At 39.2% G+C, this 27686-nt stretch overlaps 1 protein-coding gene across 12 annotated transcripts in view; it reads left to right on the top strand.

Moving 5' to 3' along the window:
* RABGAP1L (RAB GTPase activating protein 1 like) overlaps nt 1–24934 on the top strand; it is a 693841-nt gene extending 668907 nt beyond the window's left edge. For 11 of the 12 annotated variants that reach the window (XM_036844645.1, XM_036844603.1, XM_036844621.1 and 8 more), the window contains 6 exons: nt 3094–3204; nt 10361–10465; nt 12748–12831; nt 15815–15886; nt 17803–18000; nt 19012–24233. In XM_036844645.1, coding sequence (XP_036700540.1) covers nt 3094–3204; nt 10361–10465; nt 12748–12831; nt 15815–15886; nt 17803–18000; nt 19012–19164 — 723 coding nt within the window. In that variant the 3' untranslated portion in view covers nt 19165–24233. Of the gene's footprint in view, nt 1–3093; nt 3205–10360; nt 10466–12747; nt 12832–15814; nt 15887–17802; nt 18001–19011; nt 24234–24630 lie in introns of those variants that run through there. The other variant, XM_036844610.1, reaches the window with a different exon arrangement.
* The last annotated feature ends 2752 nt before the right edge of the window (nt 24935–27686 follow it).

A 27686-nucleotide genomic window follows, 5' to 3' on the forward strand; every position in this document is an offset into this window, starting at 1 on the left:
TCAGTCAGTTCTAAAAACAGTTTTGGCTCCCTGGGAAAGGCTGGAAAAGACAGCCAAGTCATGTTGTCTCTCTTTAACCCTTGGTAAGCGTGGGCAAGTTCTTCTTCATAGAAAATCTCCACCTTGCCCCGCCCCCAGGTTCATACTTTGGAGGACGATACTGCATTTTTGGCCCCAGAGCTTGCTTTCCCACGTGTCTGAGTGCAGAGCAGGAGTTGCACACTTCCCACTGTGCTGCTTGCTTTGCACACACTGAACTGAAGCTTCTTGCTAGAGCAAAAGCCACTAGGCTTGCCCCCTAGGCTATTATGCTTTTTAGGGACCCTCAGACACACCCCTAATTTCTCCCCAATCTTCCCCTATCCGCCCCACCCCCGTAGCTATGTGTCTGTGAGGAAAGGTTTGAGTTGCGACAGTCATGGTAATGGGAAGTGACCAGTAAGGTTTCAGCCGAGCTCACACCTCTTTCATATATAATATAACATAACCCATCAGACATGTATCTCTAATCAGTAGTGAAGTAGCTCCTGGTGCGGTTTTTAAGTACTTTGAACAAAGTGCTTTTCCATAGCGTTGTATGACTTTACCTGGAGGTTATTTTGACTTGATTCTAAGCATATGTCACTGTAACCTGAAAAACTGGTAGCTGCAACATTTTTCGCTTGTGCCAAATTAATGCAGTGTAAATAAGTAGTTGAGGGAGCTGTTTGTATCTTGGAGACCTAAGTACAACTTCAGTAGAAATAGGACACTTAGGAATAGGTATTCGAGTAGTCTTATCACGGTCTCTTTTGAGGGGATTTATCAAGAAATGAGAAAAATCTCTTCCCTGCCGAAAGCAGTCTGCCTTGTGAAATATGGTATGATGAAATTGTGCTTGGTATTGCTGCTTGTTCCTGGCAAGGAGGAAATTTGTTGGAAAAGTTTTTGAACCATATTTTTTTATCTGTTTCCAACAAGCATGTAAGTTGTTTCTGTAAAAAGGGGTAATAGTTTGATATATCAGGATGAAAGACTAATCTCTAGCCCCTGCTAGAATTTGGATGACTTCAGCAAAGATTGAAAGATTCAGCTGTAGACACCCTGGCTTTTTTTATATTTTAGTTCCCACTTTTATTATGCTTCTGTGGGAGGGTAGAACTTCTGTAGATTGAGGAGACAGACAGAATTTGATGAGTACAATTTGCCCCTACAAATATGTACACTGTCTTTTCAGGAATATCTCGGGAAAGGGTTCCTGGCAAGGCATCTTCTTTTGAGGGGTTACATTGTATCTTGGTCACAGAGGAAGATCCATTAGGGTTTCACACAGAATATGAGCTTCTAATAGGAGAAGACTTTTAAAAAATTCTCATTTTGGCATTTTATCCTTTCCAGCGGAATTGAAATTCTGAATTGCTTTTTATTTTCTAAACAACTTTTTAAACACGTGTATTATATATTCATTGTAGACAACTTGGAAACATTTTAAAAGCACAAAGACAACAGTTAAAATAATCCACTACCCAGAGTTAATGTTATTTATGTTGTTATGAAAATGAGATTTTCCAGTTATTTGTCTTTTTTTTTCCTAGAAAGTAGCATAAGCATTTCTCCTGTCATTAGAGAGATATTTTTCACTTATATTTTAACACTGTATGGAATTCTATCATTAATTTATTTAGAAGTATTTAAGATCGTTTTTTTCTTTTTTAGTAGATCTCTTTTTCAAAAATGTTTTGACTCTTCCCAACTATCCCCGTCTACCTTTAACAAAGGAAAAGGCAGCAATGGACCCTGTTGGCTGGCTATAGTCAAAGTGCACGTTTGTCCTTCGGCTTCTTTGCTGGCCCTGTTTTTGGATCCTCTCCTTCCTTGAAAATCTCAGGCTTTGCCCTTACCATCTGTTTCTTAGCCCTTTTAAAAAAACAAAAAGAAAAGAAAAAGAAATCAGGGCTCTTCTTTCCATACAACAAACTCCAGGTGGTTCTACAGAAGATAAAATTCACTTCCTCCCCCCGCTCCCTGCCTTGCCTCCAGTATGCTCTGATACACTGTCTTCCAGGGCATAGATTTGTCTTCTGGTTGTACACCACTGCTTTGTCTGAGTTTTTGCCATTCTTGCAGAAAACACCGTTAGGAGTGTAAATCTGAAAAACAGGAAGAGCTCATCACATTGATGTTTTTCCTGTCAGCTCTCTTTTGAATCTTCGGTAACTGCTAACAATAGCAGAGACAGCACTTTTGATACTTTGGAACGGAGGACGCTAAATTGCTATTCAGAAAACAGAGTGAATGTGCACAGTTCATAATGACTGGTGAAGGGGAGATCTTGCTTCATAAGAATTAGTGACTTGCTTCTTTCATCATATAACTGTTTCAAATTTTTTTCTAGGAGTTCAAGGGGAAAAAACTCAGTAATTTATTTTACCCAGAACCTTTTAATCTGAAGCTTTTTAAAAAAGCAAAACAAACATTCAGAGACATTATCATAAGGACGGTTGCTCTTACTAACACAAAAATTGGCGTTCAGAAAAGTAAATACATTCATATCCAAAGAATGAAAATGTCAGTCGATAGCAAAACAAATCCAAACCGTGTATCTTAAATATACTCCATTAATATAAACTCTGATATGGGAAAAACCATTCAGAGAAATGTCTAGTGGTTTCCCCAATTTCATCCTTACTGTGTCTTGCAGTTTCCTTTGAGGTCAAGGGTGGGATTATCGTGCATGTTTCAAACAAAGACTTGCCTGTGTCTGTATTCTAGGTCTATATGAAAACCTCACAAGCTTGGGGGTGTGTTTGGAAATTTTGCTTTTCATGGCACAGTTTTTATGATGAAGTCCTGTGTGGAGGGCTTAAGGGACAATTGTAAGTTTCACTGGGTAGAGTTCCGCATCTGCTCCGCTCGCTTAACCCACTGTTGTTTCCCAGACAGCAATCCTGCCTTCCTGTGCCACTCGCGCCTTCTCCTTTTTACACCTTGAAAAGTTCACTTTGTTGTTGTTGTTGCTGCTTGTTTTTCCTCACCAGTTCCATTTGTTTCTGGTAGTATGTCCAGGCACTAATGCCCTAATGCCCACCTCTGGCTGTTGCTCTTTTTCTGCAGAGGGAGAACCGGAGATTACAAGAGGCCAGCATGAGGTTGGAACAAGAGAATGATGACCTTGCCCATGAACTAGTAACCAGCAAAATTGCTCTGCGGAATGACTTGGATCAGGTAAACCTGTCCTTCACTAGGCGGAAATAAGACTATGACAGCCTCTTCCGGGGCAAGGACCAAGTTGCTCTCAGGGCAGTCCCACCAGGGCTTGCTCTGTACTTGACCCTGAGTGAGCTGCCTGATGGGTGAATGGGTGGGTGGTAAGTGGGAGGGGGGACTGCTGTGCTCACCGGAGACGGTGGAAAACGCAAGCCTTTGAGCTTTGAGATGGGTTTCGGTCATTTCCAAACAGCATGTGCAACATACTTAAAAAAAAAAAAAAAATAGCTCTAAGCTTCTCTGGTGTCTCTTCTCTTAATCTCTACATTTCCTAAACCAAGGACTGCCGGCATCATTACCTGAGAATATCAGTCACCAAGAGTATACAGTGCCACTCTAATATCTGTAGGCACTGTACTTTTTTGTTCCAAAAAGATTTCTCATCTACAGTAAATGTGAGGATTTTATATGAAGTATGTACATTGAGATATGTATTGTTGGATTGACAGGCATCCTAGTGATCGAGAGCCAAGACTGCCTGGGTGTGAATCCTGGCGTCACCACTCACTAATCACATGACCCAGGGCCATTCTTAACCTGCCCATAGGTTTAAAAAAGTGTTGACCTCATAGGGATGATGTGAGAATTAAATGAGGTAAAGCACTACAAGAGTATGTGTTCAATAAACATTAGCTTTTGCTAGGAAGCCCTTAAATTCTTTAACTTCCGTGTCCTTTCCAACAGTACTCACAGCTTTAGGACTTCCTGTTTTTCCATTGGTAGTGTTTTTGGAAATAATTGGAAATATAGAAGGAATCTTGCACAGATTTAAAGTCATCACTCTATTTTCTGACTTTTAAAAAGACAATATTCCCAATGGTGCAGGGTCAGAAAAGTTGAGACTTAGCTGGTTGAATCTGTAAAAAAGAGGCATATTACCTGTGCTCTGACTATGCATTGACAATATTTAAAATACAAATCCATTAATAATATAGATATGATTGGATGTTTAAAATCGCAGGAATTTTTTTACTGTTTAAAAATGGTCCCTGCCACAACTCCTTTTCCCAGATAAACAGCTAATTTTGCAGCTCAGAAGTTTTAGCCACAGTAAGATGGGAGATAAAACCACTGTTAAGGAAAATTGTGCTGAAGGGGGAGAGGAGGAAGCTGAAGGCGTCAACACTAAGTGGAGTTTGAAAATGAAACAAAAACTGTGCTGCTGGGGACACAGGATGTAGAAGGTAGAAGCAGCAGCCCCATGGTGGAAGGCAGGGGGTTGGCCCTTTTAACTGCAAACCCCATTCAGCCAGCCTCTCTGCAGGTTGTTAGAGATGGTATGAAAAATGTGTGACTAAGAGAGTCAGAACCAAGGAAGGTAGAGGGGTCCCCATTCAACAGGGCCACACCCAGCCTGACCTTGGCTGTTGCACTTTTGTAGCAATAAGACCACAGTGTGACTCCGTACTCTAATGAAATTTTTGGTTCCATATCAGCTTTCCAAATGGCCTTGACTGACACTTGATTCTGCCATTTTGAATATTTTATCCATTAATAGTTTTCTTAAGATGGCTAGCTAAATGAAAATGTTTTGCAGTAAATCTATTGTAATCATTCCATGATGTATATAATTCAGATCATTTTGTTGTGCACCTTAAATGTACACAGTACTGTATGTCAATTATATCTGAATAAAACTAGAAGGAACAAAATTTTAAGCAGTTAGACTCAGTAGGGATGCAGTGAAATAAGTTAGAGTTGTAAATTGAAAGTTATGTGGGAAATGTATTTGGTACATTAAAATGTATATTTGGTATATTTAAAAGGTTGAACAATAATGAAATTAAATACTTACTGAGTTCCTACTATGCACCGAGCACTTTATTCAGCAATGTATAAGCATTATCTCGTTTAATTTTCCTAATGACTCCATTAAGCAAGTATTTTATCTTCCATTTTATAAATGAGGAAACTGACGTATATACTCTGACTTGGAAAGCTATCCTAAAAAAAGTAGAAATTTGCTCAAAAATATAGGTACAAGGTTGTTTACTGCAGCATTACTTATAAGAATAAAAAATTGAAATAATGTATATGTCCAATAGAAGGAGAGAATGAAGGTATATCTGTAAAATATCTTTTTGGAATCGTTTTTAAAAACAATGGGAAGGTAATGATATAATAATATTTTTTTTAAAAAGTAAATTTATCTATATATAATGTTTGCATCTAAATTGCAAGGAATATATGCTGGCAAAGGGCCATCCTGTAGGAAAAGAAAGGAGGCTGGAATATACATCGACAGGAAAAAAAGCCTACAAGGAAATACATCAAAATGTTACTACTAGATGTCTCTGGGTGATAACAGTAAATCTAATTTTTATATTCATCTTTATACTTTTTTTCAATTATATATCTTTTATAAGAAGACCTTAAATTACTTAACCACCCTTGGTTAAGTAATAATGTGCCTTATAACTCTTTAATGATCAGAAAAAATATTTTATTTAAAAAAATTGTTTCACCACCCAAAAAACCCATTTTGTAGATTAGTCTGGAACAATTGCTAGGGTCCTCCTGAAATTATTGAGTACCTATAGGTACCTCATGGAGCTACTAGATCAATCCCTGAAGAAAACATCCCTTCATTTATTCCTTCTTTTTATTTCCTCCCTTCATACCTCTCTTTCTCTTTTTAAAAAAGTAGTTAAGACCTGGCCCCTCTGCCTTTTGAAGCTTATTTTCTAGACGAAAGAATAAAAATTGCCATTTCATTGAATTGCTAACTCAAAAATTGCCATCTCCTCCTAACATCTAATTTTGTAGTTTCTGCCTGAGCAGGGTTTATTTGCACATCAAAACGCTGTCCCTGCAGTTTAGGTGTCCTGCCCGTCCAGTCTTTGAGGAGAGGGAGGATATTAGCATGAGGCTTTGCCTGCCTTCACCCAGTTTGCCCAGTACTTTTCCATTCCCAGTTTTTCAAAATCAAATCTTTTAATTAAAATAGCAAAACATTGGCATATATTAAACAAATATGAAAGCAGATTGTATTTGAGACAATATGTAAAGCAAACAAACCTAATTAGGTAATTAGGTAAGTTATTTCATACCCATGTCATTTTAGCGCTGGCTTCAGGCTTCCTGGCCCCCAGCAGCTCTTCATTTTTCTCTCTGACAGAGCCTTCTCTTTTGACAACTTGCCCTCCCTGAGACTCCTTAAATAAGGACTTCTCAGTGATTAGAAATGAAAAAAGATACAACATCTCCATTTCAGTTTCTGTTGCTATCTGCTTTCAGGCCCTTCCTGTTCTTTCTGTTCCCAAGGAACAAAAACAAGGGACACAACCAGTGCTTTCCCACTGCAGCCTGGGCCCAGGTCCCTTCTGACCAGAGGGAGTTCGTGTCAAACCAGAAGCTGCATATCACAAGTGGCACTTTCTTTTGTTCTGTTTTAAATTGAACAACTGCCTTGGCTAGTTCTTTGAGAAATTATTTCTGAAAGAGCCTCATCCCTAACGTGAGAGCTGAGCCTTCTGAGCAGGTTATCAGTTGGTTCGTGATTTAATCACACATTGCAGTGTTTGTTTCTCTCATATATACATGTCATAGAAGTTAGAGAGCAATTAGAAGTTTTCATATCAACAAGGCATTAAAAGATGTTGGTAGGCGATTAGAAGACAGTAATGACAATGGTCCACTCAGTCTTACCAAATTATGGTGAAGGTTTTATCATTTGGGCTCAAAGATAGAATTAGAGTTTCTATCTGTTTAGTATTCTGTTCCTGGAGATTCCTTTAACATTAAAGATGGTTTCTACTTAAGTGAGGTATAGAGGTTGGCTATATAGAGACCCAGAAGACCATTTTTAAAAGGAGAACCTTTTAAAAGGAGACTTCAGATCTGGTTCTATTTTGATGAGCAGAGTCAGTCCTACTTTACTGTTTAGCATGAAGGGGAAACTCTGGATACAGCTTCCTGTGGGACCCACAGCAATTTCTGCAGATGTCAGATCTGATAACAACAGAAATAGAGGGAGGTCACCTGACCTTGGCATAGTGAAGAACGTGCAGCAGAAAATGTGTACGTAAAACTAATAGGCCTGGGACTTCTCTGGTGGTCCAGTGGTAGAGAATCTGCCTTATAATGCAGGGGATGTGGGTTCGATCCCTGGCCAGGGAACTAAGATCCCACATGCCGCGGGGCAACTAAGCCTGAACGCCACAACTACTGAGCTCATGCACCTCAACTAGAGCCCACGTGCCACAAACTACGGAGCCCACGTGCCCTGGAGCCTGCACGCCACAACTAGAGAAGAGAAAACACACACGCCACAACTAGAGAGAAGCCCGTGCGCCGCAATGAAAAAATCCCACATGCCTCAACGAAGATCCCACGTGCCGCAACTAAGACCCGACGCAGCCAAAAATAAATAATAAATAAATCTTAAAAAAAAAAACAAAACAAAGTCCCTCTCATCATACATATTTAAGTGTTTATTAAAAATTTCCAGGGCTTCCCTGGTGGTGCAGTGGTTGAGAGTCTGCCTGCTAATGCAGGGGACACAGGTTCGAGCCCTGGTCTGGGAAGATCCCACATGCCATGGAGCAACTAGGCCCGTGAGCCACAACTACTGAGCCTGCGCGTCTAGAGCCTGTGCTCCGCAACAAAAGAGGCTGTGATAGTGAGAGGCCTGTGCACCATGATGAAGAGTGTCCCCCGCTTGCCGCAACTAGAGAAAGCCCTCGCACAGGAACGAAGACCCAACACAGCCAAAAATAAATAAATTAAAAAAAAAAAAATTTCCTCAGGGAAGTGAGTTTTTTCCCTTTTTTTTTTTTGGCCGCACTGCACGGCATGCAAGATCTTTTAGTTCCCCAACCAGGGACCGAACCCGCTCCCTCTGTGGTGGAAGTGAGGAGTCTTAACCACTGGACCGCCAGGGAAGTCCCATCCCTTTTCTTATAGATATTTCCAAAATCTTACAACATCTAGATATGCTGCAGAATTTTAGAAGCTTGTTGCTGAATGTCAGGACAGCATTGACTATTCAGAAGTTGGCAAAAGGCTCACTTTTGAGTTTGAGTGAATCTCCCTTCAAGAAACCAAACTTAGAAAACATTTGTTTCAGTGTGTCATGATATATACTATAAAAAGGGCTATTTTCTTCACAAAATGGAGATTGCTGAGGGTACGGTAAGAGGTGGTTAAAGTGCAGTCTTTATTAGCAGGGCTGTCGCTCAGATATTCTGGGGTAGAATATCTGAGTGGACTGCCATTCTAGGGAGACAGATTTGGTAAGATTTTTAAGAATGCCGAAGCCATCAGGACAGCATTTTTTTTTTCACTAGAAAAATTGGATTTTTTATTTAAAAATATTTTCAAAGGCTAATGCCATAGTGGAACAACGAAAGGATAGTTGAACCAAATTCTCAGGGCATTAGAGGAGCACCTGCCAATGCAAGCTCATGATTCGCCACCGGGAGACCCTCTGTTGGAGACCTTGGGAAGGATCTCCTGCTTTGTAGGTAACTTGTGACCTGCCTTGCAGCTCTAGAATTCGCAGTTTTGAGTTTCCATAGTCTACATCTGATATCTTACGATTTATTAAAACTTAACTTGCAACATACATGTTGCATTTTTTGAGACCCACCTGTACTTTTAGGATGCGTTTTTGCTGTGTAGATTTTCCCCCCTAAAATCTAATGTATCAGAACAAATTTCAAAGTCTTTAAAAGGGACTTTTTCACTTTAACTACCCGACAGTTCCAAATTATCTGAAAACAGCTATAAGCCCTAGGCTGTGGGACATCAGGAACTGGAAGGCAGAGCCAAGAAGCTGGAATGTAGTTTCTCTGCCAGGACCCAGCAGACTGTGCTGGCCTGGCCGTCTGGACATGTGGGAGATACGGTGAAACACAGACAGAAGGCCACCTGGCCAGTTTTCACAAAGACTTGGACAGCGTTTTGCTGCTGTCAGCCCGGGATGGCTTCTTCAAAGAGCTGCCTCTCTTCTGTGACTGTGGTTTTGTCTGCTGAACTCATCCTGCGGCCCCCTCCACCCAGTCTGCTTCTCCAGGGCCTCAGAGGGCCACGTCCATTAACTCACTTATGGAGCACCTGCTCTGTCCCAGTCGTGGGCTCAGGGCTGGGGATGTAGTGACGAGCAAAAGAGAGAGGTTTCCCGCCTCCCACAGCTGCAGACAGCTGGACGAGGCACACATATCACACGCGCAGTTTGTCACTGTAGGTCGTGCTGTGTGCTGTCAAGGGAGATGCGAGCTTAGGTGGGGTGGGGAACCAGTGCGGAAGGGGTGAGTGGGACAGGGCTCAGACCATGCTGCACTGCAGGAGTGAACCTGAAGGCAAAACCTAAAGGGCGAGGTAAGTGTCCTGACGTGTAAAGCAGACACGCATTAACTAAGTTAAATATACAAACACACAGTGCTTTCACGGTGAATTTTGGTTCTGTATCCAAATTATGAGCAGCGTACTCTCTCCAAGCTTTTCTTGGCTATTCGAGAAATATGGTCTTTTCTGCCTGGATTCCTGGTCCTTACTTCAGTTTTCCTCAGGGCTGTCTCTATCACGGGGTTTTGGTCTTAATTTCTCCTTACTGTACTCGTTGCTGTTGTGAGTAGCCTGGTGGGCCAGGTTAACCTCGGCTGGTCTTGGAATGTTCTCACCTAACTGTGGCCCACGGATCAGCCTGTCTGCTCATCCTCTCTGGATCCGCCCCACGCACCACCAGGTGGAAGCTTCCAAGTGAGGCTCCACCCCTTCATCCAGTCTTACCACGCAGTCTCCGAGTGAGTGCTGTAGTGACAGCTGAAAATGTGGAAGAGACGTTTAGAAAGAGCATGGGCTTCAGTGCCATTCAAATCTGAATTCAGATCGTGGCTCTGATCTTAGATGTGTGTCCCAGTCAGATTTATTTGATCTCTCCAAACCTCACTGTCATTATCTGGAAAATAAATTTTGTTGTGAGGATTAGAGATAATGTGTGCTAAGTGCGTGGGACCTGGCTGGCATTCAGTGAAAGCAGCCACCCCCTGGGTGAGCCAGAGGGAATAGAAAGGCTTCCGGTAATGTTGGAACAATAATAACTGGAGGTCGGAGAAGGTATACACGTGCTTTCTTCACCTTCTTTATGACTGTGATGGACTCTGATTTGCAGGCAGAAGACAAGGCAGACGTGCTGAATAAGGAGCTCCTCTTGACCAAACAGAGGCTGGTAGAGACTGAAGAAGAGAAGAGGAAACAAGAGGAGGAGACAGCTCAGGTAACGGGCGTAGGCGGGCTTGTCCTTACGCAGGTGTATTGGTACGCGGAGTTGATTAATACTATAAACAAGAAGTAACATGAAATTTGTTCACATCAAGGGCGATGCTGAAGCAGTACATGTGAGTAGAACTGAGGCAGCATTTCCCCCCTTGAACAGCTTTTAGGAATTTGCCTTGACTGAGACGTCTAGCGAGAGTGGTACGCTTTCTCCAAGTTTAGGAACTTGGAATTATGATCCAAGAGCTTTGAGGCATCCGCAGATTTCGTGTTGTATCTCCAAGACGTTTGACTTCTCTGAAGCAGTTTATGAGGATTGCTAAGCTGGAAGCCTCCAGGGATCTCTGCTGGGAGTCACCTCCGTCAGTCACGCTTCACTTTCCCGATTCATGCCTTAGAAGAAAGAGCACCCACGTTTCTGTTCCTGGCAGAGCTCTCAAATCTTCTTCCCTGAGAGAACAGAAAGAAACCCTTTGGGAGCCAGCCCTGAAGTTAGCTCCCCACAGTCTTCCTGTGAGTTGTGAGGCTGAGCAGCTGGGAGACACACCACTGCCACTGCCAAGGACCCAGAGGTGACAGGAGGGACCTCTCCACCCTAGGAGTCAAAGCTTCCGGCTTCCCTGAGGAAGAGCAGGCTGCTTCACCAAGGGTCTCCATCTCTGTCCGTCCCAGCCAGGCGTGATTAGCTCACTTATTTTAATGAGTTCAGTTCGGAGACATCAATAATACTCAATATAAAACGGCACACAAAGCATTTCAAAGACCTACATCCAAGCAACCAGAAAAAGTTCCAGTAAAATTACTAATGAAGGGATGTGTCATTTAGCACCTTCCAGGATTTATAAAAAGTACTCCATGATTTTTTTTTTTAAATGATGAAATGAGTCTTGGCAATTACTGTGGACCAAGATTTTTTTTTTTTCTTTAACATACTCAAAAATATTCGCGGGCCGATTATCCAGTTTGATCTAGCCCTTTGGATGGGTTTTGCTGTTTTCTTTACTTCCTGTTTTTTGGTGGCCCATTTCAGTACTTCAGGTAAAGAATGAAGCTGTTAGCAAATGAATTTAATCCATGCCCCTCTCCTCTGTGTGTGTGTGTGTGTGTGTGTGTGTTTATATATGTGTGTATATCCTGTTTTAATTGTTGTGGTTCCCTTGTGAGATGGGGATTATTCTCATTTGTCAGATGAGTAAACTACAGCTTAGAGAAATTAAATAAACTTGCTCAAAGCATCTCAGCTATCTCAGTTGACCCTGAGTCAGTGCGGCCTTATTGCAAAAGGGACGAAGGGTATGGCTGAAGTCCTTGAATTATGTAACATAGAGAACAGAGACCAATATAAACAACTAAGTTTGAATCAGTATAACCTACAAATGCTCTTAGAATTTTAGAATGTAGCAAATATGAAGAAATTCCGAAATCTTGTAATGATAAGACCAGTTATAAATTGCAATGACTTGTGAATTTGCAAGTACCGAGTATACTCCATTCATAATTTGGGATACTGCAAAGCAGAATTCATCAATTTTTTCTGATGGTGTACTTAAAGATTAACCAGAGTTGTTTTTTGTTTGGTCAATTTGGGAGAATTGAATTCTTTCCTTTTTAGCTGGTGGCACCTGAGCTTTTTCATTGCCTTAACCTTCTTCTATACCTAGAATTCTAGAGCTGCCAGGCTACAGAAATAACTGTGGTTTTAGGTTTAGCATTCATAATTTAGTATTTCTGCTACTGTAACAAGTACTGCATTATGTCACTTTAACTTCTTCTAAAGTCAGTGTTTCTTCAGTCCCCATCTCCCATGTCTGTCTCCAGTCCCAAAAGCCTCTTGTTCCTACCTCCTGAGGGGTAACAGCAGTGTCGATATGGGACGAAAGAGGAAGCCCTAAAATGTTTTTTCAGTAATTTACTGCAGAGCATCAAGAGTACATGCAGTGCTGCCTTGATGTTTTGTTTTAGACTCTCATAAGGATAAAGATAGCTTCTGAATGGACACTTATTTAACAATATATTTATAAAGTAGTAAAAAGCATAAGCAGTTTTATACTAGGATTGCTCATATTCTTATACATTGCAGGAAAAAAAGTAAGATTTCTGTATCTCTGGAGATGATTAGGTTTTTCAAATGACCAACATGCAACTGCAGTAGGAAAAATGTGTGTACTTACAGTTGTTTACATTGTTGTTGACTATGAATCAGGCAGACTTGAATATGAATGTTCGTGGACATTTATTAAGATTTTGACTGAGTCTTGATGTTTCTCATTCTTACTCTTTTAGCTGAAAGAAATCTTCAGGAAACAGCTAGAGAAGGCAGAATATGAAATAAAGAAGACTACAGCTATCATTGCCGAGTATAAACAGGTAATGTGCCATTGTGGGCTTCGTCACTATAAAAGTGATTGTTTTGCTCTTTTCTTTGGGGAAAGTTTGTTTGTTTTTAGAGTTTCCAGAACAGTAACTGCACTGCATTGATTATATTTGTTGGCTCATTTTCTCCTCTAGAAACAGACAGTGGTTGGACCTGCTTGCTGATAACATGAGAAGTTTAATTGGGCAAAACAATCTGTTGGTTGTTTTCAATGTTTGATAGATTTAGAGGAACAAGTAATTTTATTACCATTGGGATCCTGTCTCTGCCTTACTCAGAAGCTAATTTCCAATAGATCACACTAGTAACATTTGCCTCTTGGCCGAGCACTAAAGTTTAGACGCTGTATTAAATGGCAACGGCTAGGAGACCCATGAGTCCTTCGCTGTCGCAGTAGAGAACATGGGAGCTCTTTGTCCCACATGGCCAGTGCTAGCAACTAACCTCCTCTTGTTAACCTTAAAAAGATCTTTTAATGGTGGGGCGGTGCTCTTCTCCTTGAGGACATTTCTAGTCCCATCGCGGGGTTGGGGGGGGTGGGTGGCGGCGTGTCTCAGAAAGCCTTCATTCCAGCTCCAGTAGTATCTCCCGGTCCCTGCTGGTTATGCTGGGACATGGCAAGGACTCTTCTTGCTGCCAAAGTACTCTGACTGGACTGTTCAAGTTCCAGTTTTCCAGAATTGTTAAGGTACTGTATGCCACCGACTTATCCAGAAATTTCCCTGGGGTCTCCTGCCTCACCTTGGAGTTTGAAGTCTAAGGCTTACTTTTTTAAAGTGTGTTTTTTACTTATAAATGAAATTTACATTCCTTGGGGAAGTGCAGAAAAGCACAAGGAAAACAAACCTCCCTTCATCTTGCCAAGTAGAAAGAATCACTAAATACACTGAGTATGCTTTGTTGCTATATAAATAAAAATGTAAGTTATATTGTTCATGCATTTGGGGGGAAACTAGTTCATTTGTATACTATGAACACCCTTCCATAAGGATTCCGCCCCTTCATGGAAGATTGCTTAGAAATAAGGCTTCAGAGCTATCTTCTCTTTTATAATCTATTTATATCTACATATCTATATCTACATACAGATATACAAAATCAATATATGTTTATTTAATGCCTGCTACATGTGAGGCTTGTTACTTTGGAGGAATAAAAGATAAATTCATTCAATTTCTCTTCTCTGGAAGCTGATCTTGTAATACGGAGGTAAAACCTGTCCATAATTAAGAGGAGAGGGAATTTCTTACATGTGGGAAATGAGGAATCCCTTCCTGGAGAAGGAAGTGATTTGAGTTGTGCTTCAAAGGCTAGGTGAGGTTTGGGTATCTGGAGATGGAGAGGATGGAAATGGTGGAAAGGTGGAAACAGCATGTGCAAAGGCATGGGAGGTAGATTAGTGACAAAGAGTCTTGTTTAGCAAGAGTTTCAAGTACAGATGAGAGAAGCAAAGGTGAGTTGGGGCCTAGTTCAAGGACGGTCTTCAGGGATAGGCCGAGGAGTTCGGATTTTATTCTGTTTATAGGAGGACAGTGGCATGACCAGGGACATATAATTGGCACTACTCTGTCCAGGGAGAAATGTGGAACCAAGTGGAGAGATGCACGGGCAGAGAAAGACACAGAGCAGTAAGGGGCCAACAGCAGAGTCCAGGGGAGAAAAAAATAGGGCCCTGAACTACAATAAGTAGTAATGAAAACGGAGAAGCAGGAAACACAAGAGTCATTTTTTTGCTAGATAAGGGAAAATACTGGAAGAGATCCTGAGATTTTGAATTTAGGTAACTAGGAGAAGGGCTGGTTAGACATTAAGCAATATAAGGAATGTTAAAGACCGTGTGCTATGGAACTTGCCATCGCTGCAAATGTATTTTTTTCATCACATTAGGCCATGAGTGGCCGCCATATGCAGCACTCTTCAAAGAGCAATCCTTGGGACTATTCTTGAATATTATCTGGCAAGCACTTAATGTAAAAGGCAACAGACCCATCTCTTTGAAGATAATTAAACATATAATGTAATCTAAATGCATTCTGTAGTTGGAATTGGCTATTACTGGCTATATTTCAGAATGTTTGGGCTTATTTAAAAGGGTATATTTGTTTGCCAAAATTGCTTGAGAAATCTCTTCTATTTAACATCAGCCCTACAGTCCTATTTATTGTTTCCAGGCTTGGATCTGGACAAATTGGAGACTGAACTCAACAAGTAGTCCCAGGTCTCTAGAACTATTTTTGAGTAGACTGGGTTTTTTTTTAATGTCCGTTTTGATAATAGAGGTAGACCTTTTATGCTTTTAGTCCAAATTGTACTTGAAAATTTGGCATCCCCTAACTTTTTTATTCCATTTTTTTCCAAAATAAAAAATTCTTATTTCACTCAAGTTTAGCAAGACTTGAACTTCCGTTTTTTTGTTTTTTGTTTTTTAATACAATTTTAGGGGGCTTTGAAAGCACTTATTTCTGTCTGTTCCTGGTACTTGTTAGCACCTTATTTCAGAATCAATAATAATGAGATGTTATTTAACGGTGCGCTATATTAAACCCTTTACATACATTTTCTTTCCCACTGATTATCACAGCACAGCACTTTTCAGTCATGAAGAAATTCAGAATTCTTTTCATCAGATTCCTAGGATAGTACCTTGCCCAAAGTAGATACCCAGCAAAGATTCTATAGATTGATTCCAAAGTGAGGACAGGAATTCACTGGGACCAGTCACGGAAGCTAGTGACAGAAAGAAAGCAAATCTACCCCATGTGTTTCTTCTACTGATCGAGATAGAGAGGTGTGCTTTGCACCCGGAACACTCTCAGGCTTTCTGCTGCTTGTTTTATGGGAATGACTGGCATTTGCAGAGCTACTCATTTGCAAAATTTCTTCTAGCATCAGAGATGTGAGTGAATAAACAGCTGTGTGCACGTGCTACAGGAGACATTCTACTTTCTAGTAAAGTAGCTCTTTTCTTTCTCGTAGATCTGTTCCCAGCTGAGTACCAGACTGGAGAAACAGCAAGCAGCCAGTAAGGAGGAGCTAGAAGTGGTAAAGGTGAGGAAGAATGAAACAGTTCTGTGATACCATTTCTTCCAAATTCATGTAGTCTTGAGTGAGTACCTGACAGGAGGATCCCAATATATGGTGATGCACCACAGGCAGGACAGCCTGTAGACACGGCTCCACCCCACCTTTGTTTTAAAGGAGTTAGGAATTACGGTGAATAGGGTCCCTCTTCTGACCGGGGTGTGGGCCAGATGAAAGGTTATGTTCCCAGAAATCTTTTGGGCTGTCAGAGACAGGTAACAGGAAAGGAGGTAGGATTTCAGCATTGTCACAAGAGGCCCCTGAGCTTTCTTGGTTGTTGGAAACCTGGAAACCCGAACCCTCAGCAGCCGGCATCCCAGCTGTGCCTGAATTGATGTGACTTCATTGTGCAACCCAGTAGGATCATCCCATTAATCTCCTAAACAGTGGACACCATGGGCAGCATAGAACTCAGCTGGCGGAAACACGTTGGGTAACTGATTTTTCCACCAAAAGTAGAGATTTGTTTTTTAAAGAAAACGTGCAGCATTTATTTCTATGCTGCCCCCTGGTGGTAAAACTCCTTACATTGATTACCTACTTGAAAAAAGTGATTGTTTATTGTATAGAAACAGCAGTAAACCAAATGGATTGGTATTCCTAAGAAGCAGTGTTGGTACAGCCAGCTCTTGGGGCCAGTGTTACAGAAACCTGATATAATTCTATTTGAATATATTCAGCTTTATACTAGTAAATAAATGCATTCTAGGCACTTTCGTATATCACTTAACAACTTGACAAGTTATTTAACCTCTCTCAGATTTATTTTGTGTTCTGTAAAATAGAGATAATATTACCTACCTCATAAGGTCATTTTGAAGATTAAATAAGATCGTGTTAATAAAGTGCTTAGTCTAGTACCTGGCACACAGTAAATGCTCAGTAGATACATATTTTAAAAGTTGTAACCTGAAAATCTGAGACATGAGAACTGAAAATAGGAACTTTGTTCTGAGAAGGTGACTTTTTGGGATTCAGGCCTGGGAGACATGCTTGGACATATCAAGAGGAAGAATTTTATGACCAGCTGAATATGGAGTGAAGGAGAAGCTAATGGAAAGATGACACCAAATTCTTTAGGCCTAAACGGTGGGGTAATGCACAGTGACACAGAAGTGTGGGCAGAGTTGCTTTGTGTGTGTGTGAAGAGAGGGGTATAGTTACAGTTATGGACATGCTGAGCTTGTAACAGTAGGACATCAAAATAGATCAAGATTCTGTAGTATCTCTTATCTCTAAACTTTCTGAAGATATTTTAAGAAAACAGTAGCACTGTTGTCTTGAAAAGAGTTGCCATTGTTCAGTGCTCTGTGCTTGATTGGCAATCCAGGCATGTGGCAGAGTTGCTTTTATCACCTTGAACAATGATGATCATCTTCACTTAAAGTTGAACAAAAGGACGTGTACTTCACTTGTTGCAGGGGTAGACTTAGGTTAGTCATAATGACCTTCCTCAGTCTACCACAGGGAAGTTACTTAAACTCTTAAATTTCTTCATTTATAAAATGGGGGTGATAATACCTAATCATAACTAAATGAGGTAATGCATGTAGCATATATGCCATGGGGCTTGGCATCTCGTAAGGATAATGGTAGTACAAAGTTTCTAGAAAACATTTCAAAGAAATGCTATAATACTTTCTATCCCCAGAGTCTCTCTAGAGATACTGTAAGAAAAAGTAGCACCTGTCTTGGATAGTTGGGTTTTGTGCGGACTATAACCATTTTGGTCACAGCACAAGAAAAATAATTACTTTTATAAATGGGCCTGTATTTGATGACCACAAGCAGTGTCTAAAGAAAAATCATATTGCATTGTTTCAGGACATGTTTTATGCTATGAAACGCAGTTTGATGTTGATTATCTCTTTTGGATATTTCAGGGTAAAATGATGGCATGTAAACACTGCAGTGACATTTTCAGCAAGGAGGGTGCTTTGAAAGTAGCAGCCATAAGCAGAGAGGACCAGGGAATTGAATCGGATGATGAGAAGGACTGTCTTAAGAAGCAACTGAGGGAGATGGAGCTGGAATTGGCACAAACCAAACTGCAGCTGGTGGAGGCCAAGTGTAAAATCCAGGTTGGTGATTTGATAAAAGATCAATTTAAAAAAATAAACAGTTAGTGGTCTAGGATAGTCTAGTACTGTAGAGTCGGCCTATTGAGCTCAAAATCATACAGTGTTACCATATAAGATGAATACATTTTCTGCCCACAAATGAGTTGCATTTTACATCATTTTTAAGCACTGATATAAACACATAGTTTTAAATAAATTTTTAATAACTAAAATTATATATATCTTGTGAGAACTTAAGCATATGCCTTTTTATTTTCCCTGATATTTTTTGGCCATGGTCCTTTCCCATTGAACTTGGTCACTTAGCTGATCCTGAAAGTTGAAAGGCCAAACCCCTCCTGTTATCCTTCCCCTGACAGTTAAACATTGGCTGACAGCCATTCTTTTCTTTGGAGCTTCTTTTCATCTTTACCTGATTTTGCCAAATCCCTTTCCCCATAATCTCTTTCCATATTGGAGGATATCAGAATTAGAAAAGCAGTCCTGGCTTCTGATGGACTGTTCCCGCTTCTTTCTTACCAGTGACCCTCACCCTTGCCGTGTCCTGCCATGGCACCTGCTGCGCCACACTAACGATCCTGAACTCTTTCTGCTTTGGACCTTGTACGTCCTCAGGGGCACAGGCCATGCGTTTGGAACTAGAATTTATTCATGCTTACACTATCAGTAAAAATTCATTCCATCTGTATGTTTACCTTTACCTGTGGTTTTAAACATCTTCTCTTAGGCTGCAGCCTAAACCTAGATTTGGACCTAAATTGCAGAGGGAAAAAAGGGTAAAATGAGCTTTCATTTCACTGATCAGAGAAAGCACAGATTCTGGTTTTTAATGGTAACTCTTTCAGCTCTAATTTTTTTTCTTGCATTCAGAAGCCAACTAAATCTCACCTGGGTTTTGTAGGAAGAAAAATGCGGCTATGTAGACCTGCGGATTCCAAAAAGCTATACTCTAATTTTTTTGGCAGAGAGAAGATATTTATATAACTCAGATGATTTTCTTTCTTGAATTAGGAACTTGAACATCAGAGGGGAGCCCTTATGAATGAAATCCAAGCTGCAAAAAACTCTTGGTTTAGCAAAACCCTTAACTCTATCAAAACGGCCACGGGAACGCAGCCACTGCAGCCGCCACAGGCCACCCAGCCCCCCAAGGAGAGCACATAGGTCCAGTCTCACCCAAGTACAAGAGCACAACGATCAAAGCAACGGAAACCCAGGATGATTCCTGGTGTCCCTTTAAAAGGAAGGAAAGGAGGCCAGAAAGCAAGCCAGGATCTTTCAGTAGCTCTTACTCTTTCTTGTTATGACACTTTTAAAAAAGGGATGTTATTTAAACTAACCTGATTTATGTTGAATACCTGTTTTTGTGCTTCCTCATGGAAGACTGTGTTCCGATCCATCGTAGTATTACACATTATTTTACATGCCTGATGTTTGGTTGGAAATAAGTAATTCAGAACTAAATGCTTTTTATTTAGAACTAATTATTCATATTATTTTTATCTTACATAAAAATGGAGATGTCTTTTATTCCAAGGTTGAAGTGATAGGCAGGTATTTGTCACAGCAAAAAAAAAAAAAAAAAAAAAAAAATTGCAACCTAAACCTCTTAACTTTTCAGGATTTATTCAGATAAAGCACATTGCGGGGCCAGTCATGACCACTGTCAGGTTTCCTCCTGAAAGTGATGCCCAGGATAGCGATAATCCTATCCAAAGGAAAGAACAGACCTGGGATTGAACAGTTCCCAAAGACAACTAGTTTATTTTTATTTTCTGTTGGGTACATCTGGAAATGAAGTGCCAAGAACCATGGAATAAGATAGGCTATTGAAAACACACACTAGATAAAAAGAACTGAGATTTTGATAAATGCAGGATAAAATAAATCATTTTGGTCCTGGTCTTCTAACAGGTCCTTTTAAGAACTTCACATGGGAATTGCGAGTTCCTAAGTAAGAACACAGTTGTGACTTCTGGCAAATGTAAAGTCAGAGTGGATATTATGAGTTGCATCTTTAGGAAACCTTCACCAGAGAAGCCTAGAAAGGCCCAGGAACAGCTCTTGTGCTTAGAATGGAATGAAGAACCAGGGACAGAGTATTCATTTAATGTTGACATATACTTTCTAAGGAAACACTAATATACTGTAACTTTGTTAAAGTTACGAAATGGGAAATAGAAGTCAGCTTCATATCATCTTAGTTTAATATTAGGCAACTTTTTCTGATTTCTGTAGCTTCCTAAAAATGTGCCCTTGGTACCCCTAGATGAAGAGATGCAAATGCATTTGTAACATTTTTGATTGCATATAAAACCTTTATAGAAATGCTTATCTCATGGAAAGGTAAAGCTATTGTTTAAAAGTTGATGGAAATATTTTTTTCAACTATATTTAACATGTCTTTATAAATAGTCCTTGCAGGAAATCCTTTGGTAAGGGAAAAACTAATTTTCCCATTTTTTAAGCTATTTTGGAGGGCTTTGGTCCTTTACAGCAACCAAACTACTGTCAGCTATGTATAGTAACATTTATTGATACTCATGCTTGGCTTCACTGTTGAACATACTCTTTGCAAAGTATCTCAAACTCTGTAGTGCCAGAGTGACTCTCATCTGTGCCATATGTTGCAGTTAAAAGTAACACACTCTTGGAAGTAAAAAATCATCTAAGAGCCATCTCAACTCCAGGAGCATGTACTACAAGTTGCTCATGATGGATCCTTTCCTCTAAAATAATCATTAAACTCTAAAAAGTGAAATCCCCTTCATCGGTAAGTGTTCGTATCATCTACAGCCCATAAAACTGATGTGGTTGTTTGTTACCCTTCTTTACACTCATCAAATAATACTTTTCTTACAGAATTCTTTTTTTTTTTTTTTTTTGTCCTGTGACATCTCTCATCATAGTTTTCATTTCCTTTCACCCAAAAGGAAAATAGCATTCTGAGTATCTGTGTTGACTTTAACATTCCCAACATGGTGGTTTAGAAAAATTAATATTTTTTCCTTTTTTTTTTTTGCAAAATATAATGGCTAGAAAATTGCATCTTGGTACTTGTTTCTGTAAATCATTTAATATAATTTGTCAGCTTTACTGGTACTTTATGCTTTGATCCCAAGAAGCCTTGTACAAGTTGCCTTATCAGATGGCTAGCTAAATTAAAGATGTTCTTTTGTGTTTTGTGAACCTCATAATTCTACTGTACAGAGCTCTTTTTACATTTCACAGAATGCCTAAATTGCATAATTTTCCTTAAATGGTAGTTGAGAGAGAAATAGCTCTAGGTCCAGTTCTTATCTGTAGACTTGGCTCAATTTCATAGCCCGTTACATTTTTTTCTTTAAACAAAATAACTAGGTACATATATTCCAAACATTTAATAAATCTGTCTTTTTCATTTTCTTTTAACTCTTTTAAAAGATTATAATGGCCATCCATAGATTTTTTTTTTTCCTTCTCCAGTTCCATATCATACTTGGGTATGTGTATTGGTACCATAGTCTAAACTGTCCCTCACTGCAATGTCTTTGGGTAAGTAGCAATAGCAAATACAGAAGGAAAGAAAATTCAAAAGTTGGTGTATGATATTATTCATACAATATTATAATAGCACTATCCCAGACCCCATGCCCTTTACCATGTGTTGTTTGAAAACTCATGCATTCCATCATTAAATAACTGCTAGTTTTAATTTCTCTTCTTTTGAAGTATATTTGAGAATTGCTACTCTTCTCTTGATTTCTTTTAGAAAAAGATTGACCAGCTCAAATATCCAGGAAATTTTCAGATATTCTAGAGTGTTTTTCATCTTTTCCTAGCATACATAATATAAAACATTCCTCCAAAAATCCAACATTTGCAACATTCTGAGAAGTGATGATTTCTCCTTTCATTAAATTCTGCAGAATAAATTAAGAGAATGAAATTCAATTGGATAATTCAGTCATTAGCTTTTATATCTTGAGAATCTTAACACATTTCCTTAAAGCTGAAAGAAACCAAGCTGAATTTTGCAGTGCATATGTTTGCTAGCTTCCCACATCCTGAGCCATGGCACAATTTGGTTATATTTAGTTACATACAATTTAATGCAAATAAATTCTCAGTTACCTAATGGTCTGTATATGAGTGCCTATCAGAAACATTAGTAGGAATGTCACATAGGCTTATGACTCTATCTTTCCATGAAACCAATGATTCTCTTCCTCTCTCCGAACTATTAAGTTAGTAATTTGTTCTTCATTGGCTTTCTTAAATTTCCATAATAAAGTAGAAAAGTAATATTTGTACTGATGTTGGGGTATTTAATAGTATTTATCTTGTTTCATTGTTTTCAAAAATTTCATTCTCTTATACTATGTATTAATATTCATTTTTCTCAAACCCTTACTCCATTTTCTTAAAATACTTTCTAGTTAATAACTAGTAGCTTCATTTCCTACCTAAAGTAAGAAAAACAAGAGAATACACAGTTTAGGGCACAAGAGATGAGAGTTAGATCCTTAAAGGAATTGATTAGTTACTGAGGATGAGAATCACATATGTAACTAATGTAAGGGATTGAGTTTTCTTTTTCTTGAGCTGAAATCAGTCTACTCATTATTCTGCTAAGGTGGTTGTCTGATTTCAAGACCCTTTTAGAGAAAAAGAAGCTTTCAAAAAATTAAATACCCTGTTTGTTTTATCTTTCTGGAAAAGAACACTTTAAATTACTTAGTAAGATTATTCTGTTGTATAAGTTACTCTTAAAAAAAAACCACTCTAAAGTAGCTCCGATTCTCTTGCTTCAATTACAGGTAAATGAGAGCATGGACAAACTCTGTTGTTTGATTTGAATGCTGTGAGATTCGTGGGTGTGTGTGATCGGTAGAATTTTATATGGAGTATCCCTGCCTCTTTGGTATACCCAGGTACCATGCAACTGAATATGTACATGGCGATCAGATACAGAAGGCCAGGCACAGCTCAGTGGCCTGTGTTTCCTACTACCAGATATATAAAACTCTTTCTGTCTAGTTGCCATGCTGATTGTCACATTGAACTGGAACTGATCCAAAACATCCTTCCTCTCTCATAGTGGCTTCCATATAATACAGGCAAAGCCCTTAGGGATTTCCTTATCTTTCAAGAGCTACCAAAATGAATACTTCAGTGCAGGCTGCACCTCAATAGGAGATGATGATCTTGAGTTGTAAGGAGAAAAGTGGATGTTTATGAGTAGCTTAGTGACTACAGTCAACTGTCAGAAGTCCCTTTCTTAGCTTCCATCTAAAAGACTACACGTCAAGCTTATCTCCAAATGTATTTGCTACCTGCTATAAAAACATGTTCATCAACACGTCCTACTCTCACCACCTCCACCCCTGTTTTATCATTAGTGGTATTCTGAAAACGTTAAGAAAAAAGAATCATTGAGTAGCAGATGAATATTTTGAGTTACTTTCCTTTTTCATTGGCAGTAAGTTAACATGTAAAATCTTTTCTGTTAAAATGTAACTTTTAATAACTATATATTATATATGGAATAAAATATAGGAAACTGAATGATAAGGACATAAACACATCAAGACTCTGGTGTCATGAAAGCACAAGAATAAAGCCTGGAAATGGCCCCAGAATCCAAGATCCCAATAGCCTTTACATCAGTTTCTCTATTTTTGGTATTTTGCATAATGTATGAATCCTTAGTTCAAATAAGGAAGAAAGTTTCTCAGTCAGCCCCACGTCATTTCTTTCAACTCCTACCTTTCCCTTGCTGAGGAGGTAGTAGAAATTCTGTGCCATCTATTTTTATGAATTCTATGATTTTGCCCATGGCTTCTCCAGTGAAAACAGGTTCCAGGATAAAGGAGTTGATTAGCTCAAACAGTGCTAATTGACTACAAAAGAAATTAGTGAGCAGCCTCTCTCGTCTATCAACACTGACCAATTAGATGTTTCCATAATTCCATGTATTATGTATAGTACACTCTATAAATGTAAATGTAATGCTTGTTAAAAAAAGTGCAATTTATTGTACATTGTCCCAACAAATGTTTACTTTTATAATTGTTATGAACTTGAATTGGATTAGTATCTTGTTTTCATGTGTGAATGAAGCCTTGTGAAATAAACAAATGCAACCGAGAAGGTAGCAAGATGACTGTTTTTGTGAGCCAGTGATGTTTTCAATGCTCTGTGTTGCTCCTTTGGCCCCATTAAGCAGTAATAAACATTTGTTCTGAAATCCATATGGCTTTTTTATTTTTTTCTAGTTGATTTGATTCTGAATCATCTGAACCCAATGTTTGTGAAAAACTTATCTGACACTAGACTCTAGTCAATTTAGCAAGAAGAAATATACAGGAGTTTGCTCCAGGTTATACCCTGCAAAATGATATCCTGTACAGCAGGTACAGTCAAGTGCCCTGTATTCCTCTCTATAGTGATTCCTTGGTTGCAAGTAACAAACTCTCTTAAGCTAGCTTAATAATAATAAGGCAATTAATTAAAAGGAAGAAAGTATATTTAGCTCATAGCTACCAAAGGCCAAACCATTGGGCCTGAAGAGGCACGGGGACAAGGGGGGAATGCCATCAGGAACCTAAGCAATTGTTCTTATAATCGCTCTTCTGCTTGTCTTGCCAGGTGATGCTTGCTGCTGCTTCTGTCTCTGAAAAGAGGCATCCCCTGCTTCTAAGTGCACAACTTCCAAGTTTACATGTCTTCTCTTCAAGTGACCAGCAGAGATGGGCTGGCATCTCAGTGTCCCAGTTTCAAAATCTTGCAAAGATCTGATTGGCTAATCCTGGATTGGGTGGCCGCTGCTCATCTTTCAGAGTACAGCACAGTGGGTGACATCAGATAATTCAAACAGAACTCCAGAGGCTCTCTTGAAGTGGAGGCAGGGTGCAGAGAATCCCGATTTGCATTTTGTTCTAATTTGCATTTTGTTTTGGGTGTCCGTGGAACCGAATGAATGCCAGATTAGTCAGCTCCTCTTAGAATTCAGCATGTATTAAAAAATAGTAATCAGAGAGTGTAAAATTAGTTTGCGGTCCAAACCCAGCCACAGACATCTTTTGTTTGGCCTATGCAGTATTTTAAAAAATGAGAAGTTTTACATAAAAAGTGAAACAGTCAAATTATTCAGAAAATACCTACTGAACTTGGCAGTGAGGAGGTCATGAGTGGTCTTGACATGAACAGTAAGTGGAACTCACTGTTCATTATTGATTAAAGGCCCTACACTTAGTGAAGTTACCTGTTAACCTGTAGATTTTTGTCCAGTAGGGATGCAAATCCCTATTTTCTTTCCAGTGGAATAGATGACTCGAAAGGTTATGTATAGTTTTCTACCCTGTAGGACATTAACTAGTTTGTGTCTAACTTTGCAACCTTACACTAATATTCCATTGTTAAATTGCCTAAAGTACCCACCTGTGCAAATGTACTTTTTGATAGTTTTAAGAACTTGTTGCTACCCTCATGGTTTATGCAATGAATTGCATAAAATATTTGTTAATATTCGTTTTATATTTGCATGAGAATCTTGATTTCACCTTTTTGAAATTATACTTTAACAAAACGTTTCAGTACTGTCAAAGGGACACTCAGAGCAAAATCTTTTGAAAGCTTACTTGCAAAGAAAGTTTGCAAGGAAGTTCAGGCTTTAGAAGAACAAGCTCGCCAAACAGAAATTACAGCTATTTATAGGGAAAAACTACACAGTTTCCAAGTATAGAGTCTATAATTACTTTGTTCATGGTGGGAAAACAGCAATTCTCACACTACTATCCATATTTTTAGACATCAGCGTTGCAAAAGTCAGAGATAAAGTGTTTGTTTGATTTTAGGGAGTCCAACTTTACAGGAAAGGCTCAGGTTCAGAATTTCATTTATTTGGGGGACTAGAACTAGACACAATGACCCTGATGTGTGTATGTCTTGTTGATGATGTTTTGTTTTTGACTTATCTCAGGATGCAAAGTTGTTAATTTTTTTTCTTGACTTTGGGATCTGATGTACCCAGTTACTCCTAATGGTAGCAGGGCAAGGAGTCAGTTTGCTTCTACATGATAGATGTAAGGACAATTATAGGATACAGCTGGAGAGAAGCAGCATTGAATTTGTTGACTCTTAAGAATGGGAATTATGAGGTGTTTTAAATGCTGGCACAAAAGGAAGATAGAAAAAGGTTTGTGATGATCTGGAGGAAAACCATTCCAGACAGAAAGGAAGCACAGAGTGCAGGCCTGGAGGTGAGAACAAACTCAGTGGATTCAAGGAGTAACAAAAATGCCACTGTTTAAACCTGGGAGAGGGGAAACTGGTGAGAGATGAGTTCCGTGAGATAAAGGAACTCATAAAGGTGAGATATAAGATCATGCAAAACATTCCAGGTTATGTAAGGAGTTTGGACTTTATTCTAAGCCTAACAGGAAGTTATTGGAGGTTTTTAAGCAAAGGGATATAATCATTTGAAAAGATTACTGTGCCTACCCCGTGGAAAACTAATCGTAAAGGCACAGTGGGGAAGCAGAGAAACCAGCTAAGAGGCTAAAAATCCAGACAAAATAATGATGTCTTGGTCTCGGGTGGTAGCAGTGGAGATTGTGAGAAGTGGCTTTATTTATGTATTTTTTTAAATTTAATCATTTAATGAGGTAATTAGAATTTTGAGTCTGATATCTTTTTAATGTTTTCAGTGTTTTTAAACTTAATTTCACTTTTATACTCACTAGAAATTAAAAAAGAATTTGTCCAGAGTAGCAACCACCTTTCTTAATAGTATGATGTAGAAAGGGAGAAATTTATCTTTTTTTAATTTTTTAATTGGAGTCTAGTTGCTTTACAATGTTGTGTTAATTTCTACTGTACAGCAAAGTGAATCAACTATACGTATACATATATGCCTTCTTTTTTGGATTTCCTTCCCATTTAGGTCACCGCAAAGCACTTAGTAGAGTTCCCTGTGCTCTACAGTAGGTTCTCATTAGTTATCTACTTTATACATAGTATCAATAGTGTATATATGTCAATCCCCATCTCCCAATTCATCCCACCCCCCCTTCCCCGTTGGTATCCATACGTTTGTTCTCTACATGTGTCTCTATTTCTGCTTTGCAAATAAGATTATCTATACCATTTTTCCACATATGTGCGTTAGTATACGATACTTGTTTTTCTGACTTACTTCACTCCAAATGACAGTCTCTAAGTCCATCCACATCTCTACAAATTCCCCAATTTCATTCCTTTTAATGGCTGAGTAATATTCCATTGTATATATGTACCACATCTTCTTTATCCATTCCTCTGTTGTTGGGCATATAGGTTGCTTCCATGTCCTGGCTATTGTAAATAGTGCTGCAGTGAACATTGGGGTGCATGTGTGTTTTTGAATTATGGTTTTCTCAGGGTATATGCCCAGTAGTGGGATTGCTGGGTCATATGGTAGTTCTATTTTTAGTTCTTTAAGGAACCTCCATATTGTTCTCCATAGTGGTTGTATCAATTTACATTCCCACCAACAGTACAAGAGGGTTCCCTTTTCTCCACACCCTCTCCAGCATTTATTGTTTGTAGATTTTTTTTAAACATCTTTTTTTTTTTAAATTTATTTTGTTTATTTATTTTTGGCTGCGTTGGGTCTTTGTTGCTGCACGTGGGCTTTCTCTAGTTGCGGTGAGCAGGGGCTACTC

Source organism: Balaenoptera musculus, chromosome 1 (genome assembly GCF_009873245.2).
Source record: "Balaenoptera musculus isolate JJ_BM4_2016_0621 chromosome 1, mBalMus1.pri.v3, whole genome shotgun sequence".
NCBI lineage: Eukaryota > Metazoa > Chordata > Mammalia > Artiodactyla > Balaenopteridae > Balaenoptera > Balaenoptera musculus.